Raw genomic sequence first — 20,696 nt, 5'->3', positions numbered from 1 at the left:
AATAACGGACCGTCCAAGCTGCCCTTAACTGACCAAAACTGTCGTGGTGAACCATTTCACTAATGCCCACCTGTCACTTTCATTTCCTTCTATCCTCTTCCCTCCTTCCTCCACTAATGTCCTCCTCTCTCCCTCCTCTCCTCATCAGGTACAGCAGGTTCAAGTGTTTGCCGACGTCCAGTGTACGGTGAACCTGGTGGGCAGCGACTCCTACCTGAACCAGTCGGGGTCCATAGACACCCAGAAGGGCCCCCAGGGGCCTCAGAGCAGCCAGTCCCAGCAGAAGAGCCTCCTCCAGCAGCTCCTCACAGAGTGACTTCTCAGCTCAGCCGCCTGCCAGGAGAGTGGTGCTCCACAGACCACCAACCTCTTCTCTTTCTCACCTTTGGTTTTAGACAACTGCCTGCCGGACTGGTTAGGAGGGCCCTGGGATGGAGACTGAGGTCCAGGTAAGAGTGTGTCTGTCTACCTGCCTGACCTGCCTGCCAGCCAGCCTCAGCCCATACCGTACCATAAGGCAGCAGCGATCGTTCAGCGCTCATTCCTGGTTACCTACTTTCAACACAAAGTCTGCTTTCAGTTCTGAGAAAGGAATCAGCTTCCGGTTTTGCCAAGTCGTCGTGGTTGTCAAAAGAGGATCTGGTTCCTAATTGCCCGTTCCGTCAGGCCATCGCAGCAGTGCGTCTTGGGAGTGCGATCAACGTGCAGCTGATCTCAGCTTTGGGTGGTTAACCCGTCGTCTCAACTTTTGCTCTAGCGTGAGGTGGCGTTGTGGGGACAACGTTTTGGGAATGTTAGGTTTTTAACCTCTGCAATGGGAAGCTCAGTTTCAGCTGGATCTGTGACTGACTAGCTCTCTCCATTGCAGTGCCTGATGGGAGGAAATTCCCAGCTCTCGTTTTTTGTTTTTGTTTCTCTGTTCTCGTCGTCTGCGTCGTCAGGACAACAAGCAGCACGGCCGGGATGGGATGGGAGATTGCGTTGCTCTGCTCAGTTGGCAACACCGTCTTTCACATTTTCAAACCACCAGGCTGTTAAAGTAACTGTCTGTCTTACACATTTTTCTCCCCAGCAGCTGTGAATAGGAGCCATGTTGGGCTCTCCTTGGCCTGTCAGTATTGTTTGTCATGTGTAACCGTGCAGGTGGGTAGTATTGTACAGCACAGATGGACACACATTGGGATGAGTTCACACTACTTTCCTTCCACAAGCGTAATTTAATTACTCTAAAATGCAACTGTCGTTTTTAGCTCAAACTATACATTGTGATTCAATGCGGTTTTCTTCCGTTTTTTTAATTTGAGAGTAACATGTCAGTTATTATAATTTGTTCAGGCGATATTTGGCATTATGAAAATGTACCTCTGCTAAATGTGCTCTGTGTTCTGTAATGTGAAAAAAGAAAATCTCGCTATAAGAATTTGATTGATTTTAGAAATGGCTAGCTCTGCTCTTTTGGCAGACCTTTGAATGTTTTAATCCCCTTAAATGAACCTCAAAACAAACAAGAATGGGTTATCAATATTACACAATGACATGAATAGGCTGTAACTCGTAACCGTAGAAGAAGTGATGGAAGTTGAATGGGGTGTTTTCTTGGAAACACAGTGCTCTCTCTCCTCCAACTCTCTGCCCGTGATGATGTCATTCCACTGGCCACACACTACAGCTCTTTTTGACTGCTCATGTGACTACTGTTGCCCAGTCAGACACTGTCTATTAGCGCTAACCTCTGATATTTTACTGTACACATTCATTCGCATAGAAAGTCTGGCCCAAAAAAACACCATGTTTTATGTGGGTAAACAGTAACCTATTAACAAGCAATGAACCCAAAAATGAAGAGAAAGCAACAACAGAAAGAGCAAAGTTCGGCGACGTTCTAATGATAATGAAAAATCAAGTCTAATTTGGCTTTTGGCTTCTCTGCTCTATCCCGGGTATGTGTATTTCTGACTAACAGAAGGCTTTCTTAAGGGTGTTATGGTCCAACTAGATATCACTGTGTATATACAAGGTATTTTACAAAGTGTGCAACATTACCCGAGCACAGCTAATAACCGAGGAGGGTTAGGGATGATCAGTTGAAATAGCATGCATGATCACCATCCTCCTGAGACCTCAAACTGAATGCCAACTCCTTTAATGTGCTATGATTTCTGAATCACGCTGTGTACCGTTTCAATGGCGTCTGTGTGCCTGTGCTTTATACCCAAACAGTGGCTCAGGTGTCCTCAGCATACAACTCAAATTCAACCTGAAAATGGTTCTAATTTTGTGTGATGTTGATTCAAGTTGACATGAAAAGCTGGTAGCGGTTCCAATTCGGAGACTCAATTTGTGAAAGAGATAAACCTTGATTTGACATACCACTTCTTCCTGTCATTCTAAGACACTTCAAATGTTGCTTTGCTTTTAGCCTTTTGCATTTCATTCAAAAACAATATATATACGATTTAATAGATGAGATATTTAAGTGTATTTTTCTTCTGATAAGGTAAATGATTTACTTTCTATTTGAAAGGGATGTGGGTTAACAATTAGTACTTATCAATGTTAAAGCCATTCCTGAGCCACTGTTTGGTTTATGTAAATAAACATACACTTTACAAAACACACGGAAGCAAGACAAAATTAACAGAATGTATGTGGAAGGATTACATTTGTTTTCAGTATACATTTGTACTATATAGGGTACCAGCTAACGGTTTCATACTCCCAGAAGTGTTACAAAGGATAACGTTTCATGAATCTCTTCTTCACATACTCTCCAGCCTTCGCTCCTCATTTAGGAACAGGCATTACTGTATAGAAAGTGTTAATAGAACTATGTCAAATGCAGAAATTCATCTGATCTGTTAATATTAACTGTTTAGCATTTGGGATATAATATGCCAAATACAAAGCACCATTAGACAACGGTCATTAACTTAACAGACATTCTTATATGCAAGAGCCGCTCAATGGCAAAGACAGTCCATTCAGTACAGGTACAAGGAAAATATTTGAACTGGTTCTTCAACATGTTAACATGTATATAACAGACAATGTGAATATGTATTTGTTCAGAATCGACAAAATGTAGTGCTCCAAGTTTGTGGTATTAACTACTCGCTTCCATTTTATTTTGTATTTTTTTGATGTATATGACTGTCTGAGTGTGTGTATGTATGTGATTAATACTGTATATCTGGTGTTTAAGATGGAAACCGATTATGTCCTGATTAGATTTTTTTCTTCTTTTTAGATACCTGCAAGTTTTCCTGTGGGTGTTGTTCAGATTGCTCTTTATGTGAGAGAATGGTTTAGCGACTGCTGAATGTGATTTTACTGAGAGAGAGAGAAGCAGTGTGGACTGGCTTTTGTACGGGTTAATTTAAAAAAAAAAAAAGGCCATATTATTTAATTTCTCTGTTGTCAAAAAGTTTAAACAGATCTGAGAAAGTGGAACCTTGTATTCTGAGAAGCATCGCTCCGGTAGTTAAGTGGGCTTTTGTAGATTGATCGCCTGATGTATTTTTAGCATTTTCAAAAAGTAATGACCAAAGCTTTAAGATGTTTAATTCATATCATATGCAAGCCTCATGCAATTGGACGAGACAAAATGTAGCGTTTGTTCACTTTTCTAAAAGGAAATAGTCTATACATACTAGTTCCTCCTTGACCACACTACTAATTGTGGTAGTTTGTGCTTTGCATGTTTGTCCTTTATTTCTTTTTCCACACAATTTGTCCTAAGATACTGACAAGTGACCTATCAGATTTAGTATTTTTATCTAACTTCTATTCTTTGGAATATCTCAAAGTATGATCAGTTAGAAACTTCCTCTCCTTGTTGCCGTTGACTCCTGGCAAAGACTCAAAAAGGTTTGTAGGGCCTGACATGCTGTCACTGTTTACAGGAAGAGAGAAACTTGCAACAGCTAGCTATGCACCTTAACAAAAAGCTTTTTTTTAACACTGATTTAGGTATTCAAAGCAAACTAGAATTTGAATCAATGATTTAAATCAAGGTATTTTAGTTTATTGAAAGAAGAAGAGAAGCCTAGTGAACCAATTATTATTTACTTTTTTTACTCAACTAGCATTGGTGATAGTTGTCTGAACTTGTGGGTCTGCTCTCTCAACTGAATCTCACAGATTAAGATTATTCAATCAAATATTTCAATTTATTTAGCTGAACACTTTATACCAAATTTGAGGTGCCTCTTGTATATACAGTATTTTCTGCATAGAGGACTGCTCCTCGCTGTTTGATGATGTTAATGAGGATTTTCTTATCTTTACCTTTATAAAACAAGTTTGCTGCATTTTACATTACTTTTCTACAAGAAATCTAAATATTCCAGGAATTTGCAAGAAAAACAATCTACTTTTGCACTTTATCTCAGAATTATTTAGAGGAAACAGGCCATCATAAATACTACTCATGTTCACATCAGATTTCATCATTATCATCATCGTAAATCCCCTAAATCACAGGAGGTTGGTGGCACCTTCATTGGGGAGGACGGGCTCGTGGTAATGGCCAAAGCGGAATAGGTGTAATTACATTTTACATTTTAGTCATTTAGCAGACGCTCTTATCCAGAGCGACTTACAGTAGTGAATGCATACATTTCAATTAATTTCATTAAAAAAACAATTCTGTGCTGGCCCCCCGTGGGAAGCGAACCCACAACCCTGGCGTTGCAAACACCATGTTCTACAAACTGAGCTACAGGGAGTAATGGTATCAAATACATCAAACACGTGGTTTTCATATGTTTGAAGCCGTTCCATTTGCAGACATTATGAGCCGTCCTCCCCTCAGCAGCCTCCTGTGCCCTAAATGTGATAGAAAGTAAAATATAGATTTCTCATGTTCTTAAGAACTTGGTTGCAGAGCCCATCAATATGATTACAAAAGAGAAGTGTACATTCTCTACTACTACTCTTATGTAGTTTGACATATGATCGTTCTCTCTGCCACAGATCCTCAATCTAAACTATGCCTTTCTTCTTCAGGTGATCCACTGCCCCTCTCCCCTCGGCCATTAGATAACTAACGCGCTTACACTCATACTCCTGTCCTGCAGCAGCTTTAACTGTTCAAAACATTCCCCCTCAACTTTGCTCTTAGCTACCAGCAATCATTGTGCTCTGGTCTATACTGTAGCATTTTACATTTTAGTCATTTAGCATGTGCTCTTATCCAGAGCGACTTACAGTAGTGAGTTAATACATTTCCCCATACTGGTCCCCTGTGGGAATCGAACCCCGTTGAAGCGCCATGCTCTACCAACTGAGCCCCACGGGACCAGCGGCAGTTCTATTCTATATATTTCTAGGCTTAGTAATTCCTACCAAGCAGTTACAGCCTTACATACGTGTACTGCTATCCCCTGCATCTGTCATTTTGTCACCACCTTGTAACATACTGCCTAATGCAGAAGCAACTAACATCCTTGTTAAGATGAATGCACTCTACCTTCTACAGGTATTACTTCTCAACTGTTCCGAGTATTGGAGCAACTGTTTGCTGATGATGTTTGTCAAGTGTTGTAAGTGCTGCATAATCGAGACTGAAGTTGGTTGTGGATGGAGAAGTCAAAAGCTTGTCTCGCCACTTATAAGGCCAATGCTTTCTCATTGAAACGAGGTTCCACTTTTCCCCCTGTAAAATTAATATAAATAAATATAAATATATATATTATACATTTTACTCATTTTGTCCAGTTTTGTTTATTAAACTTGTTTTTAGACAGGCATCAGAGCAGCTGTGTGGGTGGGACAATATGAAGTATCTGGGAGAATTATGCATGTTTTTATTTCTGTGTCCAGGTGGAATACCTGGGATAAATCCTACATTTTCTTAGGACATCGTAGACAATCAGTCTCAGGCTAGGTCAAGTAGCTACAGGGGGTCCCTGTAGACTGAAAAGCAACGTTTTTGCATCTACTGAAACAGTCTTATTTGTCTGTCGATTTTTTTGGGAGGTATGTGGCTGCTCAGACTGGGATTAGTTCAAAGTTTACACACACACAACTCACACACCTCGTGCGTTCAGTCCCTCTATTGCTTTTCCAAGGTGAAGATGCAGACCTTGAAGGAAATTATGCTTTGACTAACAAATCTATAACATCCATGAATGTGAGAATGAAACACATTTGCAATAAAAACACCATTTTAAAACAGGATATGGAATGTTGGTTGATTGTCTTTTTTTTTGTTTTACTACACTGTATTTCTCATTTTCATTATTGTCACACTACATTGCCACTAGTTGCATTACCTCTTTCAACCTCAGTTTATTGTAAGGGCTGTATTCTGTGTATTGTGAAGTAACTAATAATACAAGAAGACACAAATTAGTTGACCATGTTTAATGCATCTTGTATGTTTGTAAACAGACTCCAACCATCGGTGGCTAGAAAAATACCTTACATAACTATTCACCATTTAATTGAATCACAAGATACATGGCCACATCAAATTAGGTGGACAGACATCCACTCTTTAAATGCCCGTTTTATGGCATTTTTCATGCAGTGAGTGATGTCTCCTTGTTACTGTAGGAAGACAAACACTGACAGTGCTTATCAGAGAGAGATTCTTCCTTGTGAAGTTGGAGCACGGACACTGAGTGCTGGTTCTTCCCCCTTCAGCATCGCCAAGATGCACAGGTCAACCAAAAAGAACACCACCAAATTAACTGGCTGGTGTGGAGCCATGGTCCAGACTCCATTCACCAAATGCATGTTACAGGGGTCTCTCTTTGTCCCTCTGTGTCATTTGAACAGTTTGAACTTGTGCAGCAGAGGATGTACAATGTCTTTGGGGTAAGGCTTCAGGGCGAGGCAGGTGGGGACGTTCTCTGGCTGCTCAATCCACAGCTTGTGGGCGATCCCCTTCTCTGTCAGCGTCTCAGACAGGCTGGAGAGGGAGGCCTGGTCCACAGCCTGACCAAAAGATGAAGGAGAAGAGGGAGATCACAAGCATTAGTTTATTTTCTCAACAATCACATCTATCATTCACTGCATAATTATTCCATCCTACTGTATTTACTTTACATAAAGAAACTTAAAGTATAAATATTTACTTTACGAAAAAATGGTTTTGTATTGAGAGGCTATTTTTATGCAGCTTGATATGAGCGCATGGGCAAAGTCAGTAGGAAACTTGTTTTGCCCACGTTCGCGTAAAACACAGGCATGTCGATTTATTTCACTAATAGCAGTATAATATTGATTAACTTGCGAGCTAATAATAGTACCCCAGTCCCAGCTACCTGAAGGACGACTTTGTGCATGCTGTCCAGTTCTGCCAAGTACTCCTGCGTGTCTGGGTCGTTGTAGTTCAGATGAATGGCAGCGATGGCAGCATGACAGGCTTGCGTTATAACCGCCCCTAATGGCCAGGCCAACGTATGGACCAGGTCTGACCGGACCACAACATACTGGACAAGACGACGGGGGGCTGCGGTTCCTGACGCCGCCATCTTTGGTCGGTAATGGTAGAGGACCGGAGGCAGCTAAGGTACAGATAGAACAATGAGACAGATATTTAACGGATGTATAAATGTGAAGCATCCGCTTGGCCAAATATGGTAGTGAGAGGAAGCCCAGCGGCAGGTAGTGGGAGACGATGGAACGAAAAATCGATTTTTGCACATTTTCTCATCGATTAAACATTTGATCTCAATACAGTTTTCTGTTCCCAAAACTACAATATGTTACGAGCAGAGTGGGCTACGTTTTGTAAACGTTACCCTTTGCCAAAGTCTTTAAAAAATGCGTTGTTTAGAAGGAGTGCAAAGGCGAATTGAGCTGTTGCACCCGTACACTTAAGAGTAGGCGTTCCCTAACAGAATAATGCAAATATATGCTAGAACGCGCCAATAGAATCTCGCAAGATCGTACTTGGCCCTACCCACCTCCTTGCTTGTTCTGTTCACGATGACTAATTTGTTGCCATTTGAAACGACATGCTGTGGTCTATCTTGGTTCAGTTATACAAATCTTTAGCTAAAGTTCTTGCTAGCTGTGCTGGAAATTATGCTTTGTTTATCTTCTGTGTAGGTACACGTATGTCCCCTTGTGGTTGAAATATATCATTTCACATGGGAAGTCAAACGTACACCACCCATGACAGTGTACATTCAATAGGTTCATTGATTACAGTAGGCTACAAAGTATTTCAGATGGTGTGCTTTTGCTCCAGATTTGTTACTGGTTCCATCTCTCCTGTGATTCCCTTTTATAGTTACTTCTCAGATTAATTTACTCTCAGTAACAATGCCTGATTTTCAAGCAGATTTAAATCCGGACTGAGACTGGACCGTTCAGAAACACTGGAATTGGGAACTTAAGGCAAACCGGTGTTATTCACAATGATCCGTGTGGTTTGCCTGTCTCAGGAACAGGTACTGGAGCTGACTGTGTTAATGCATCTTCATGGGTCCAGTTGGGGTCCTTATCTAATAGGGATACGATACCACATATAACCCAACCCACAGTTTAAAAAAGAAAATAAGAAATGTACCAATCACGTCATGTCCTACCATACAGATTTTGCCAGTTGAAAGGGTAGTGAGTGACCCCATCTCTCCCTATTTTACTTCTAGACAATGGCGACCCATCATTCAGGGCAGACCACCTATTTTGAGCCCCACATTTTTAGCATGCCTGTTTTTTAGGTTGCCTGTTTTGCATGTTATTTTGGCATTAATACGTGTCACATATCAATTTGCTAACAACGTAAAATAAAATATATATAATTGAGTTAATAAAGTTAATAATACAAACATGGTCTTTTTTTTTGTTTTCTTGTGTAAAGCAGCTCCAAAATGCAGGTGTTTCAGCCTAGCTCAGTGCTTTCTGTGGTGTTGGGGAAAGCCAGCAGGAAATACAGAGCGTTGTGCCGTGATTGGCTCAGTTTTCTGTCACTCATGGGGACACTATGTCACCGCCAAGTCTAAGAGTAGCGCTACAAAATTCTAGCCCCTTGGGTGCTCCCATAGAGTTAAATTAGAAGTGCCCATCCAAGAAGGCTCACGGTCATTGGCCAGAGATAAAATAAACGAGCTCAGACTGGGAATTGTAAATCTGGCCTCTTTCTAGAGCTTCGACCTGAAGATCAATGACGTCATCATGATTTGACCTTGTTTTTTTCTGAGTTCCCAGTTGTTTTGAAAGCACCATAAATCCAGAGAATGACAGATCTTTATGACAGAATCTGCCCTACGAAGGACCGCCGTGCCACCTTCCTGTTCAAGTGAGCATAGCACAACAAGGTGAGTTCAAAAATGTATTGTATGCTGCTGCATAAATGATGTAATATGCCAGGGAGATATGTATTCTGTAGCTAAGAAAGTAATACTAAGTGTATGTTGTGTAGTAAGTTGTTAGTAGCCCATGTGCCTCACCCTAATAATTTGGTCTATTTTCACCTCTTAATTTGGCCTACTGTTCTGACTTGGTGGTGCACATGTAGCCTATAACCTGTTTTAGAGAAATGTAATCATTGAATATTGTAAGAGCTTTCATTGTCTGCTTATATGCCTCCTTTATTTATCCTACGGTTCTGACTTGGTGTACAGGGAGAATACTGTAAGAATGGCCCATGTTCTGAATTCTGTCGCTGTACATTTCAAAAGTGCTAAACAAATAGTTATATTGACAACGTCCGTCCTAGCTCGCTCATTAATGTCTTAATCGAAATTACGGATTGCCTCTTATCCGCTTGTCGTCCCCTTATGACATAGTTTGTACATCTCAATTGTCATTAGAAACCACATTTGTTTAAGCAAGTCAGCCATATCAGCTATGTTTTTTAAAAGGCAGTAAATGAGGCTGAATTAACTGTTTCGCTGCCAGACAAGGCTCTGCTGATAGCCAGGTGTAGCAGTGGTAAGGTGTTGGGACTGCTGTTGGGACAGCTTTATATAGGTCCTAACAGTTTGTGGGCACCGTTTGTCACCGTTATAGTGTAATTCATGTATTGTTTAGTGTTGTGTTGTGTAGTGGCTTTTCTGGCATGCATCCCACTTTTTATTTTTTCCCCCACCAAGATTTAAGCCACATTTTGTAGACCCATGGACAGATTATACTGTGCAAGAGAACCTGGAGGATAGGCTGTTGTCCAAATCTCAGTCTTAGCTCAGCTCGTGTATGAATCAAATCAAATCCAAGTTTATTTATCATGTGCGCCGAATACAACAGGTGTAGACCTTACAGTGAAATGCTTACTTACAGGCTCTAACCAATAGTGCAAAAAAAAGTATTAGGTGAACAATAGGTAAGTAAAGAAATAAAAACAACAGTAAAAAGACAGTGAAAAATAACAGCAGCGAGGCTATATACAGTAGTGAGGCTATAAAAGTAGCGAGGCTACATACAGACACCGGTTAGTCGGTCTGATTGAGGTAGTATGTACATGTAGATATGGTTAAAGTGACTATGCATATATGATAAACAGAGAGTAACAGCAGCGTAAAAGGGGGGTTGGGGGGGGCACACAATGCAGATAATCAAATGGCTACCCGGATTATCTGTTCAGGAGTCTTATGGCTTGGTGGTAAAAACTGTTGAGAAGCCTTTTTGTCTTAGACTTGGCACTCCGGTACCGCTTGCCATGTGGTAGTAGAGAGAACAGTCTATGAATCAGGCTACAGGTAAGTCCACTGTAGTCCTTGTACTAGATCTCTTTGCGCTCTTTCGGCAACTTCTAAAGCATAAAGAGATCTGGGACCTTATTCTTCTCCATTTCTCGCTAGTGTTAGTGGCAATTTTTTTAATAGATAATCAGAATAGCCTGTGCACTATTATAAACTGGGTGGTTCGACCTCTGAATGCTGATTGGCTGACAGCCGTGTTATATCAGATCGTATACCACGGGTATGAAACAATATTTATTTTTACTGTTCTAATTACATTGGCAACCAGTTTATAATAGCAATAAGGCACCTCAGGGGTTTGTGGTATATGGCTAATATACCACAGCTAAGGGCTGTATCCAAGCCCTCTGCGTTGTGTGTAACAACAGCCCTTAGCCGTGGTATATTGGCCATATACCACAACCCCTCGGGCCTTGTTGCTTAATTATGTAAATGTGCAACATTACTATTACTTTTTGTAAATGTATTATATGCACTTCAAAGAGAATATTAATTTAAACATATAGGCAAGGAACAACTGTAAACGTGATGGTGACATCATGAGAAGTCAACCACTCAGTTGATGTCATGCAAAACATACAGGAAGCTAGTAAAGTGATGTGTGTGTCCATTTTGAAACACTTGACGAGACCTGAAGAGAAGATGCCGTTATCTGAACCAAGGTACTTTATAGCTTTTTTAAACTAAATTATCATTTATAATATTGTCTAGATTATGCTCGTCCTATAAAATAAGTTGTTTATGATGCCTGTCCATCATACAGTAGACAGACACCACATTACAGGAAGTTAAGCTATTATACATTTGTGGTATAATACAGGAAGACATTCAGAGCCGCACACCATTGAAAAAAAAGAAATAATCAAAAACTGAGGCTTAAATGTAAAAAAAGAGATGGTTTATTGGGATATATTGAAGCCCAAAAGTTTAGTGTCCAGGATTTGTTTTTTTGGGCGCCAAGCCATTATCAGTGTGAATGGTGGTAAACTACAGGAAATGAAAGCGATTGAAGACAATACTAGCCTCTCTGCTATTTACTCACTTGTTATTAAAACAAGTTTAAACATTCTACAACAATCTGCTTTTGGCCTCTGGCTATATTAAGCAACTCCAACTCATTTTAAGACTAGGGAAGTACTAGAAAGTCGACAGATTGGAAGGCAGATGCCTTGATTCATTTCCTTTTGAAGATGAGCGAGTAACAAGTGTTAGGGGTAAATAGCAGAGAAGCTAAATTATTCTCTTCAATCGCTTTCATTTCCTGTTCTTTACCACAAAAGATGTATGACAACTTAACATTCATTTGCAGTGGCTAGCTAGTGAAAGTCTACACACCCTTGCACAGTCTTCACATTTTGCTGCCTTAAAATTGAATCTAAAAAGGGATTACATTAGATTTTTTACTACCAATCTATACAACCTACTGCATACTTTCAATGTGAAACAGAAATGATAGAAAATGTTCCAAATTAATAAAACATGAAGATGTATTGATTGCAGATGTCTTCACATGCCAGAGTTAATACTTGGTGGAAGCACCTTTGGCAGCCATTACAGTGGTAAATAGTTTTGAATAAGATTCTGCCAACCTTGCACAACTATTAGGGCAACATAATAGCCATAGTTCTTGTAAAAATGACTCATTAAGTAGGAATCATTGATGGACAGCAATATTCAAGCCTTGTCTCTGATTTTCAAGCAGATTTAAATCCAGACTGAGACTGGACCATTCAGAAACACTCAACACCTCTTGGAAAGCCATTCTGGTGTGTCTTTGGAATTAAAATGTGTAATTCTCCCGCCTAAAAATACACCTCTATCCCAGGGTTTTCAGAAGGTTACGGAAGGTTTTCCTCTAACTTTTTAAATTGGCTTTTCTCCTTTCATTTTGATCCTGACCTTGCCAGTGACAAGCATACCCATAACATGATGCTGGCACCACAATACTTGAAAATACAGAGGATCAACAACATTGCATTCACTCCACATTAGTGGCCTATATGAGAAAGCGAAAAGAAGAAAGCCTCTGTTAAAAAAAATACATATTTTAATCGAGATTGGAATGATTTTAGTAGCCCATTTTAAATTGTTGAGCTAGGGTATGGCGACTACCATACCATGCCATACCCTAAGTGAAACCCTCTGTATTTGCAAGTATTATGGTGGCAGCATCATGTTATGGGTAAGCTTGCCACCGGCAGGGACTGGGGACTTTATCAGCGACTAAACACCATGCTTCTACATCTGCATTGCTTGCTGTTTGGGGTTTTAGGCTGGGTTTCTGTATAGCACTTTGTGACATCGGCTGATGTAAAAAGGGCTTTATAAATACATTTGAATCAGGATAAAAAATGTATACGAAAGGAGCAGAGACCCACCTCAGTCTTTTGAAAACCTAACCCTGGGATACAGTTTTATTTTTCAGCGGGACAATTACATACATTACTGTCCATTAATGATTCCTAACCAAATTTACTGAGCTTGAGCAAATTTGACAAAAACAATGGATATATGTTGCCTTAAGAGTTGTAGAATCTTATTTAAGAAAATGCACAGCTGTAAGGGCTGCCAACAGAGCTTTCACCAAGTATCAAAGGAGAAGTTTTATTTTTTACATCCAAATCTCAATTTTTTTAATGTAAATGGCATGTTGTAGAATGGTCCAGACACCTTTTTTTGTGATTCCACATGTTTTTGAGAAACTTACCCAAACCTCACTTCTTCATCCTCGTTGTATAGTATGGGGGCCCTGAAAAAACATGAACAACGGCTCCAAAAATAACCAAATATGTCCTTTTATAAACGGCAAAGCTCTCAGTATAGTGATGCAGGTCTTTAGATGTTGTACACATGACATTGTGTTATCCCAAACTTTATCCGCAAAGTTATATTCCCTTTTGAGCAACTCAAGACGTTTTCCCTATCCAGCTGTTCCCTTTTCCGTGTAGTAACATGTAACTGCCGACATAAAGAAAACACCAACATAAAGCGTCTTAATAGAGCGTTGGGCCACCACCAGCCGCCACAATAGCTTCAATGCGCCTTGGCATAGATTCTACAAGTGGGTCTTTCTATAAATAATGGGGCCAATGTGTGACATTGGGATCAACATTTCAAAATTGGTTTAAAACAAAACTAAAAAGGATTTTAATGCAGTTCCACATGTGTAGCCTTCTAAGAATAAAAAGGAATATATGCAAATTGACCGATAACTCCAGCTATACAACAACATAGGCCTGGGACTATACATCCTTTAAGGAGGGTTCATACAGACACTGGCAAGTCACATTCAAGGACTTTCAGGGACTTTTGCAAGCGCTTAATTGTAATTTTCAATGTTATACAATTGTATAATGTCTATAATTTTACATAAGGCCTAATATAGAACCCCCCCTCCAAAAAAAAGCATGCAAAAAGTAAGCAAATAAATAAATAAATAAAACTAGGCCGTTGCAACTTTAAGAATAAAGCATTTTTCAGGGCTTGCTAATGCATTGATATTGAAATTGTTTTTACATAACAATATGTGAGAATAATGTGGACATTGCCTAACTCAATAGATTGGATTCATGCATGGCACTTTTCTGTAGCCTATGTGGTCGACGCAGGCACACATAATAAAACCATGCATAGTGGTAGCATTCATCTCACCATTTGAATCTCATCATCGCTGTTTTTATAATGATAAAGTGACCAAAAAGCAGGTTCCTTTTTTAAAGGGAGGATTTGTATGGAAAGCCAACATTAGATGTAATAACCGCACATGGTTTTAACACAACAGAGTAGCGCAACACCATTCAATTAAAGTGGTGGGAAACAAACAAAAGTGGCCACATCTCTCACAAAACCTGATCAAAAATGAAATCACAGATAAGGGAGCAGGTAAACTTATAAAATGGCTACAATAATTACAATAACATTTCAACCACCAAACAGAGGAAATGTCTAATTTTCAAGGTAGGCTTATTCCAGTATTTCTGAGCTGCAAATTCAAGTTCAACTAGGCTACTTCAAGCCCCTTGTATTGTTTAAAATTGCAGGTCTAACATGGAAAACAAAATGCATTTGTTCTGTTATTTCATTAACAGATAATATTGTGAATAAGCCCAATAGGCTATGTAATTTGTTGTCATTATATCCAGAATAATTAATATAGTGTTGAGTGTTGCTCAATAGTCTATTCTACACAATTGTGCAAAGTAGACTCGGAGCACAGTAGACTTGGTATCAAATCCGAGGCACAAAAACATACGAAAACATGAACTCATTACCTTGATGCTTTCTTTGTTAAATCTAATGAGGCACTGCTGTAAATCAAACAGACAATAATAAATGATAACCATAAATTCGCTAGGGGTATTTGATTCTTACAGGGCCAGCATCCCGGAGTCGCCTCTTCGCTGTTGACTTTGAGACTGGTGTTTTGCGGGTACTATTTAATGAAGTTGCCAGTTGAGGACTTGTGAGGCATTTGTTTCTCAAACTAGACACTCTAATGTACTTGTCCTCTTGCTCAGTTGTGCACCAGGGCCTCCCACTCCTCTTTCTATTCTGGTTAGAGCCAGTTTGCGCTGTTCTATGAAGAGAGTAGTATATACAATTGAAGTCGGAAGTTTACATACACCTTAGCCAAATACATTTAAACTCAGTTTTTCACAATTCCTGACATTTAATCCTAGTAAAAATTCCCTGTCTTAGGTCAGTTAGGATCACCACTTTATTTTAAGAATGTGAAATGTCAGAATAATAGTAGACAGAATGATTTATTTCAGCTTTTATTTATTTCATCACATTCACAGTGGGACAGAAATGTACATACACTCAACTTGGGTTAAACGTTTTGGGTAGCCTTCCACAAGCTTCCCACAATAAGTTGGGTGAATTTTGGCCTATTCCTCCTGACAGAGCTGGCGTAACTGAGTCAGGTATGTAGGCCTTCTTGCTCGCACACACTTTTTCAAGTTCTAACCACAAATCTTCTATAGGATTGAGGTCAGGGCTTTGTGATGGCCACTCCCATACCTTGACTTTGTTGTCCTTAAGCCATTTTGCCACAACTTTGGAAGTATGCTTGGGGTCATTGTCCATTTGGAAGACCCATTTGCGACCAAGCTTTAACTTCCTGACTGATGTCTTGAGATGTTGCTTCAATATATCCACATAATAGTCCCTCCTGCAGCAAAGCACCCCCACAACATGATGCTGCCACCCCCGTGCTTCACGGTTGGGACGGTGTTCTTCGGCTTGCAAGCCTCTCCCTTTTTCCTCCAAACATAACGATGGTCATTATGGCCAAACAGTTCTATTTTTGTTTCATCAGACCAGAGGACATTTCTCCAAAAAGTACGATCTTTGTCCCCATGGGCAGTTGCAAACTGTAGTCTGGCTTTTTTATGGCGGTTTTGGAGCAGTGGCTTCTTCCTTGCTGAGCGGCCTTTCAGGTTATGTTGATATAGGACTCGTTTTACTGTGGATATAGATACATTTGTACCTGTTTCCTCCAGCATCTTCACAAGGTCCTTTGCTGTTGTTCTGGGATTGATTTGCACTTTTCGCACCAAAGTACGTTCATCTCAAGGAGACAGAACGCGTCTCCTTCCTGAGCGGTATGACGGCTGCGTGGTCCCATGGTGTTTATACTTGCGTACTATTGCTTGTACAGATGAACGTGGTACCTTCAGGTGTTTGGAAATTGCTCCCAAGGATGAACCAGACTTGTGGAGGTTTACAATTTTTTTCTGAGGTCTTGGCTGATTTCTTTTGATTTTCCTATGATGTCAAGGAAAGAGACACTGAGTTTGAAGGTAGGCCTACATCCACAGGTACGCCTCCAATTGACTCAAATGATGTCAATTAGCCTATCAGAAGCTTCTAAAGCCATGACATTTTCTGGAATTTTCCAAGCTGTTTAAAGGCACAGTCAACTTACTGTATGTAAACGTCTGACCCACTGGAATTGTGATACAGTGAATTATAAGTGAAATAATCTGTAAATAATTGTTGGAAAAATGACTTGTGTCATGCACAAAGTAGATGCCAAAACTATAGTTTGTTAACAAGAAATTTGTGGAGTGGTTGAAAAACGAGTTTTAATTACTCCAACCCAAGTGTATGTAAACTTCCGACTTCAACTGTACATACTATTACTATTATTATTATTACCTAAAAAGTGTGAGGCTCAAAACAGGTGGGGCTCTGCCCTACCTGACGGATCGCCACTGGACAACTTGCACTTCCATAAATGCAAGGACAGAAAAGTAATGTTTTATGTCACATGATCTGGGACAAATCTGTCAAGACACCAACCATGAGGAATTGTATTGAATATTGTCAGCAACGTCGTAAAGATGGGACCAAGGCGCAGCGGGAATGTGAATACTTATCTTCTTTTTGTGAAGAAGACCAAAATAAACACTTGAATCAAAACAACGACGAGAAACAGTCCTGTGAGACATACAGCTACACATGGAACAACTACCCACAAAAACCCATGAAAAAACACCCCTACTAAATAGGACCTTCAATTAGAGGCAACGAGGAACAGCTGCTTTCAATTGAAGGTCAAACCAATAAACTAAGTATAGAAATAGATAAACTGGACATAGAAATAGACTAACATAGAACATTGCCCAACAAACCCCGAAACACATTAAACAAACACCCCCTGCCACGTCCTGACCAAACTACAATAACAAATAAACTCTTTACTGGTCAGGACGTGACAAATATAGCTATGATCCCCCTTATATCTTAATGTAAATATATATATATATCTTAATGTAAATATATATATATATATATATATATATATATATATATATATATATATATATATATAATACATTTTAGAATCTTTTGTGTTTCTGTCACCTACAGACCTGACCTTAAGACTATATATAGCGACTATGTCACATTGGGTAAGTGAAAATGGAACAACATGTCAAAAATATCATATAGATTTGATAACGGTTCATTATTTGGTATAACACTCATTTACCTTCTCATTTTCTTCTTTATGGATGCAGCTCGGAACATCCCTCGAGGGTAAGGGTCTGGTGAAAGGAATCCCAACTACACTACAATGTCGCCACACAACAAATGTGTTTTTGTATGGCGACAACTTAATGTATTTGCCTGAATGTCCTTCCAGGTCTCACCAAGACTTGGAGAAGCTAATCAGAGGAGAGGAAATCCCTTACATGCTGCCAGGAGGAACATTTGTCAGACACCAATTCCAAAACACCTGTGTTCTGAGCAGTCTATTGGCCGGAATACATATAACAGCAACAAGATTTAGCAAAGTCAAAGATTATTTTATGACAGACAACACAGTCGGTGCAGTCATAACTTTTCTCGATAACAAAATGTATAATGAGGCGATGGGTCTTTGGCTTATTAATTTAGATTTGCGTAGTGTTGGAAGAAAAAAATACTTTTCCCAAAACAAATATCTAGATTGTAGAGGCTATGTCGAAGACTTCCTAGCAAATTTTGATGACCTGACAACTGTCAAATGTGAAGACGACAACAACGATTACGATATGAGCCCCTCAGCTAGCGTTTACAATGGAACACTGAGGTAATAAGTCATCATTGACTACCTTTTCTATTTCATTGTTATAAACAAGCAGGTTATATTTAATTATTACTTCTCTACTTTATCGGATTACATTTATTTTACAATTCTAAGAAATCATTATACTTTATAGGTGTGTGCAAATACCATATGAAATATAAACATGAAAGACACATTTTGTTAAGATGCCAATGGCATTTTGATTTTTTAAACTGTTATTTGATTTTCTCTGTCCATCCTGTCGTGTTTCTCTTTCTGTGTATTTTGAAAGCAATTTTAAGATATATGGTCACGTTTACATCCTGGACACCGTAATTGACCCTAAACTCATCCTGGTGAAAATGCGTGGCCGAATGGGAAACGGATGTATTCCTCCTTATGTCATCACGGATGACTTTTCAAGGTACTGTTAGGTTGAACTGCATAATGCTTCCAAGGTTTAACTTGTAGGCTATGTTTGGTGTCACTACCAGTATGGTGCATATCGAATGCAGAAAATTAGGAGATTGAAGGCTGTGATCCAATACTGAGGTTAAATATTTGGAAGTGGATATTTGACCGGTTTAGGAATGAGAGTTAGGTTAAGGTTAGTTTCAGTGAGGTTAGGGAAATGCATAAAAGTTAACATTGGGCATAACACAATGCCAACCCCAATACAGCTTCTGTTTTTGTCTTATGTCCATTCTGATTGCATTTCTACTCCTAACAGGAAGTACGAGCTTCAGTTCCTTTTGCTGGGTTTGATCACAGCAGAGATCAAACACATGGTGCTGTGTGTTAAACAAGAAGGAGGGCGATGGATGCTGTATGATAACTCGGGAACGCCCCAATTCCAGGACTTCAACATGGAGATAGAAATGAAGAAATACGTTCCTTACCTCGCTGCCTACGTGAATTTGAACAGTGCATATCCAGAGGAACAAGTGCAAGAATCAGAGCAAGGTAAGGTATAACCAAGAACTGAAAACAGTTCTATGTTGTCACTGGAATCTTCAGTAATGAAGTCATCCTATATTGTCTTAAGTAATTAAATTCCCAACTGCAATTATGATTTGGCAAATGCCCCTAAACAATAATATGCTACTCCATTCTTTTACAGTAAATGACCTCCTCCTGCCAGTGGTTGTAACAGTCAACAACTACCGATCAACATCCCTGTCCCCATTCAGACAGCCGGTGGAAGAAACAACCATCTACACACGCCCAACCTGTCAGCAGCAATGAGAGAAGGATGCTTCCCTTCAAGGTCTGTTCCTAACCATAGTGTGACTGCAGTTTTTTTTCTTGCCACTGTCATCATAGGCTTGTTTTAAGGGGGATTTGGCATTAGACTGAAATATTTTATAAAAATGTGTTTAAACACATGGGTCGGTGACAGTAAGAGCCATCGCAAAAAACGAGTGTTAGGAGAGAACAAATTGATAAGACCTTGTCAAGCACAAGTGGTATACTAGCTGAGATTCAGCATCACGGACAGCAATAGATTAAATCATCACGACATTTGACATTCAAAACCATTTTTATCACTCTTCATTTTTATATCACTCTTAGGCTTTCATTACGTTGTAGACTAGGCTGCAGGGATGGTAACAACACAGCTAACTTACACACAAACATGTAGCCCGTACGAGATGTAAACATACCACTTTCCCGCCACAGCTGAATCAACTGTTAGTGTGTGGTAGGGATCAGAGACCCTTTCCTTTGTGCAACTTGACTGCATTCCTAACAATTTTTTATTTTTTTTATGAAATAATTTTTCATGTAGTCTACTACTACTTATGAGTGAAACATTATGGAAGACCGACCCCTGATTTAACAAGATATGTGTTGTCATAAATGACTTGTAAATGTCTGTTTTATCTTTCTGTCTCTCCCCTGTGGAAGTGGAAAACGCAGAGGAATGCGGCTGAGGGCACCCTGGCCTGAATACACCCAGATATTCATTGCCTGAGCCCACCTGGTTGTGCTGCTGATCCCAGTCCTATGGAACCCCTGCTGACCAAGCCCACCTGGTTGTGCTGCCTCCACTGGACCGACCTGCCGCTTTAAGCCGCTACACCCACCCGTGTCTTTATTCAAAGCTATCTGACCACAGGGTCTTGAAGTATTGGACATCTCTATCCGGTACAGCCAGAAGAGGACTGGCCACCCCTCTCAGCCTGGTTCCTCTCTAGGTTTCTTCCTATTAGGGAGTTTTTCCTAGCCACTGTGCTCTTGCTTATGCTTTGCTGTTTGGGGTCTGGGCCGGGTTACGGAAAAGTACCTGACAATTGCAGATGTAAAAACGGCTTTCTAAATAAATTGGATTGATTCATCAACAACAGGGATACTTTCTCCTTGATTTTACACAAGAGGCACATCCAGGTTCACTAAGTACATAAGTATTAGATCTGTAAGACATCTGATCGCAACTTAATATAATTCCAGACCTAACCTAAACATTGCATCTATCAAAATTC

General features: G+C 39.8%; 3 protein-coding genes across 4 annotated transcripts in view; 2 read left to right on the top strand and 1 right to left on the bottom strand.

Moving 5' to 3' along the window:
* The window catches only part of LOC106607631 (nuclear receptor coactivator 1-like), a 95,499-nt gene extending 89,319 nt beyond the window's left edge, over positions 1-6,180 (top strand). The window contains 1 exon segment of the mRNA XM_045719522.1: positions 149-6,180. Coding sequence (XP_045575478.1) covers positions 149-316 — 168 coding nt within the window. The 3' untranslated portion in view covers positions 317-6,180.
* A 171-nt stretch (positions 6,181-6,351) lies between these two features.
* On the bottom strand, positions 6,352-7,561 carry LOC106607856 (putative peptidyl-tRNA hydrolase PTRHD1). The gene is made up of 2 exons (XM_014205291.2): positions 7,272-7,561; positions 6,352-6,942 (listed from the first exon to the last, which is right to left on the bottom strand). Exons 1-2 carry the CDS (start codon positions 7,479-7,481, stop codon positions 6,772-6,774), a joined length of 381 nt encoding a protein of 126 aa, XP_014060766.1. The 5' UTR covers positions 7,482-7,561; the 3' UTR covers positions 6,352-6,771.
* Positions 7,562-11,218: 3,657 nt separating this feature from the next.
* LOC106607854 (uncharacterized) lies at positions 11,219-20,558 on the top strand. 2 transcript variants are annotated; one of them, XM_045720884.1, is made up of 8 exons: positions 11,219-11,320; positions 17,535-17,575; positions 17,684-17,702; positions 17,809-18,237; positions 18,506-18,637; positions 18,944-19,176; positions 19,334-19,480; positions 20,122-20,558. In XM_045720884.1, exons 1-7 carry the CDS (start codon positions 11,226-11,228, stop codon positions 19,456-19,458), a joined length of 1,074 nt encoding a protein of 357 aa, XP_045576840.1. In that variant the 5' UTR covers positions 11,219-11,225; the 3' UTR covers positions 19,459-19,480; positions 20,122-20,558. The 2 variants fall into 2 exon arrangements, with proteins under 2 accessions (XP_045576840.1, XP_014060762.2); XM_014205287.2 differs by having other exon boundaries at positions 19,334-20,558.
* Positions 20,559-20,696: the final 138 nt, after the last annotated feature.

The sequence above is a fragment of the Salmo salar genome, chromosome ssa06 (assembly GCF_905237065.1).
Source record: "Salmo salar chromosome ssa06, Ssal_v3.1, whole genome shotgun sequence".
Taxonomy (NCBI): Eukaryota; Metazoa; Chordata; class Actinopteri; order Salmoniformes; family Salmonidae; genus Salmo; species Salmo salar.
The sequence above is the reverse complement of the archived record's forward strand: the minus strand, read 5'-3'. Positions and strand labels throughout refer to the sequence as shown.

Coding starts and splice junctions, on each gene's coding strand:
- LOC106607856 (XM_014205291.2), bottom strand. CDS start 7,481: ATGGCGGCGTCAGGAACCGCAGCCCCCCGTCGTCTTGTCCAGTATGTT. Junction 6,943..7,271: donor TGCACAAAGTCGTCCTTCAG/GTAGCTGGGACT, acceptor TCTTTTGGTCAG/GCTGTGGACCAGGCCTCCCT.
- LOC106607854 (XM_045720884.1), top strand. CDS start 11,226: ATGCAAAACATACAGGAAGCTAGTAAAGTGATGTGTGTGTCCATTTTG. Junction 18,638..18,943: donor ATCACGGATGACTTTTCAAG/GTACTGTTAGGT, acceptor TACTCCTAACAG/GAAGTACGAGCTTCAGTTCC. Junction 19,177..19,333: donor AGTGCAAGAATCAGAGCAAG/GTAAGGTATAAC, acceptor ATTCTTTTACAG/TAAATGACCTCCTCCTGCCA.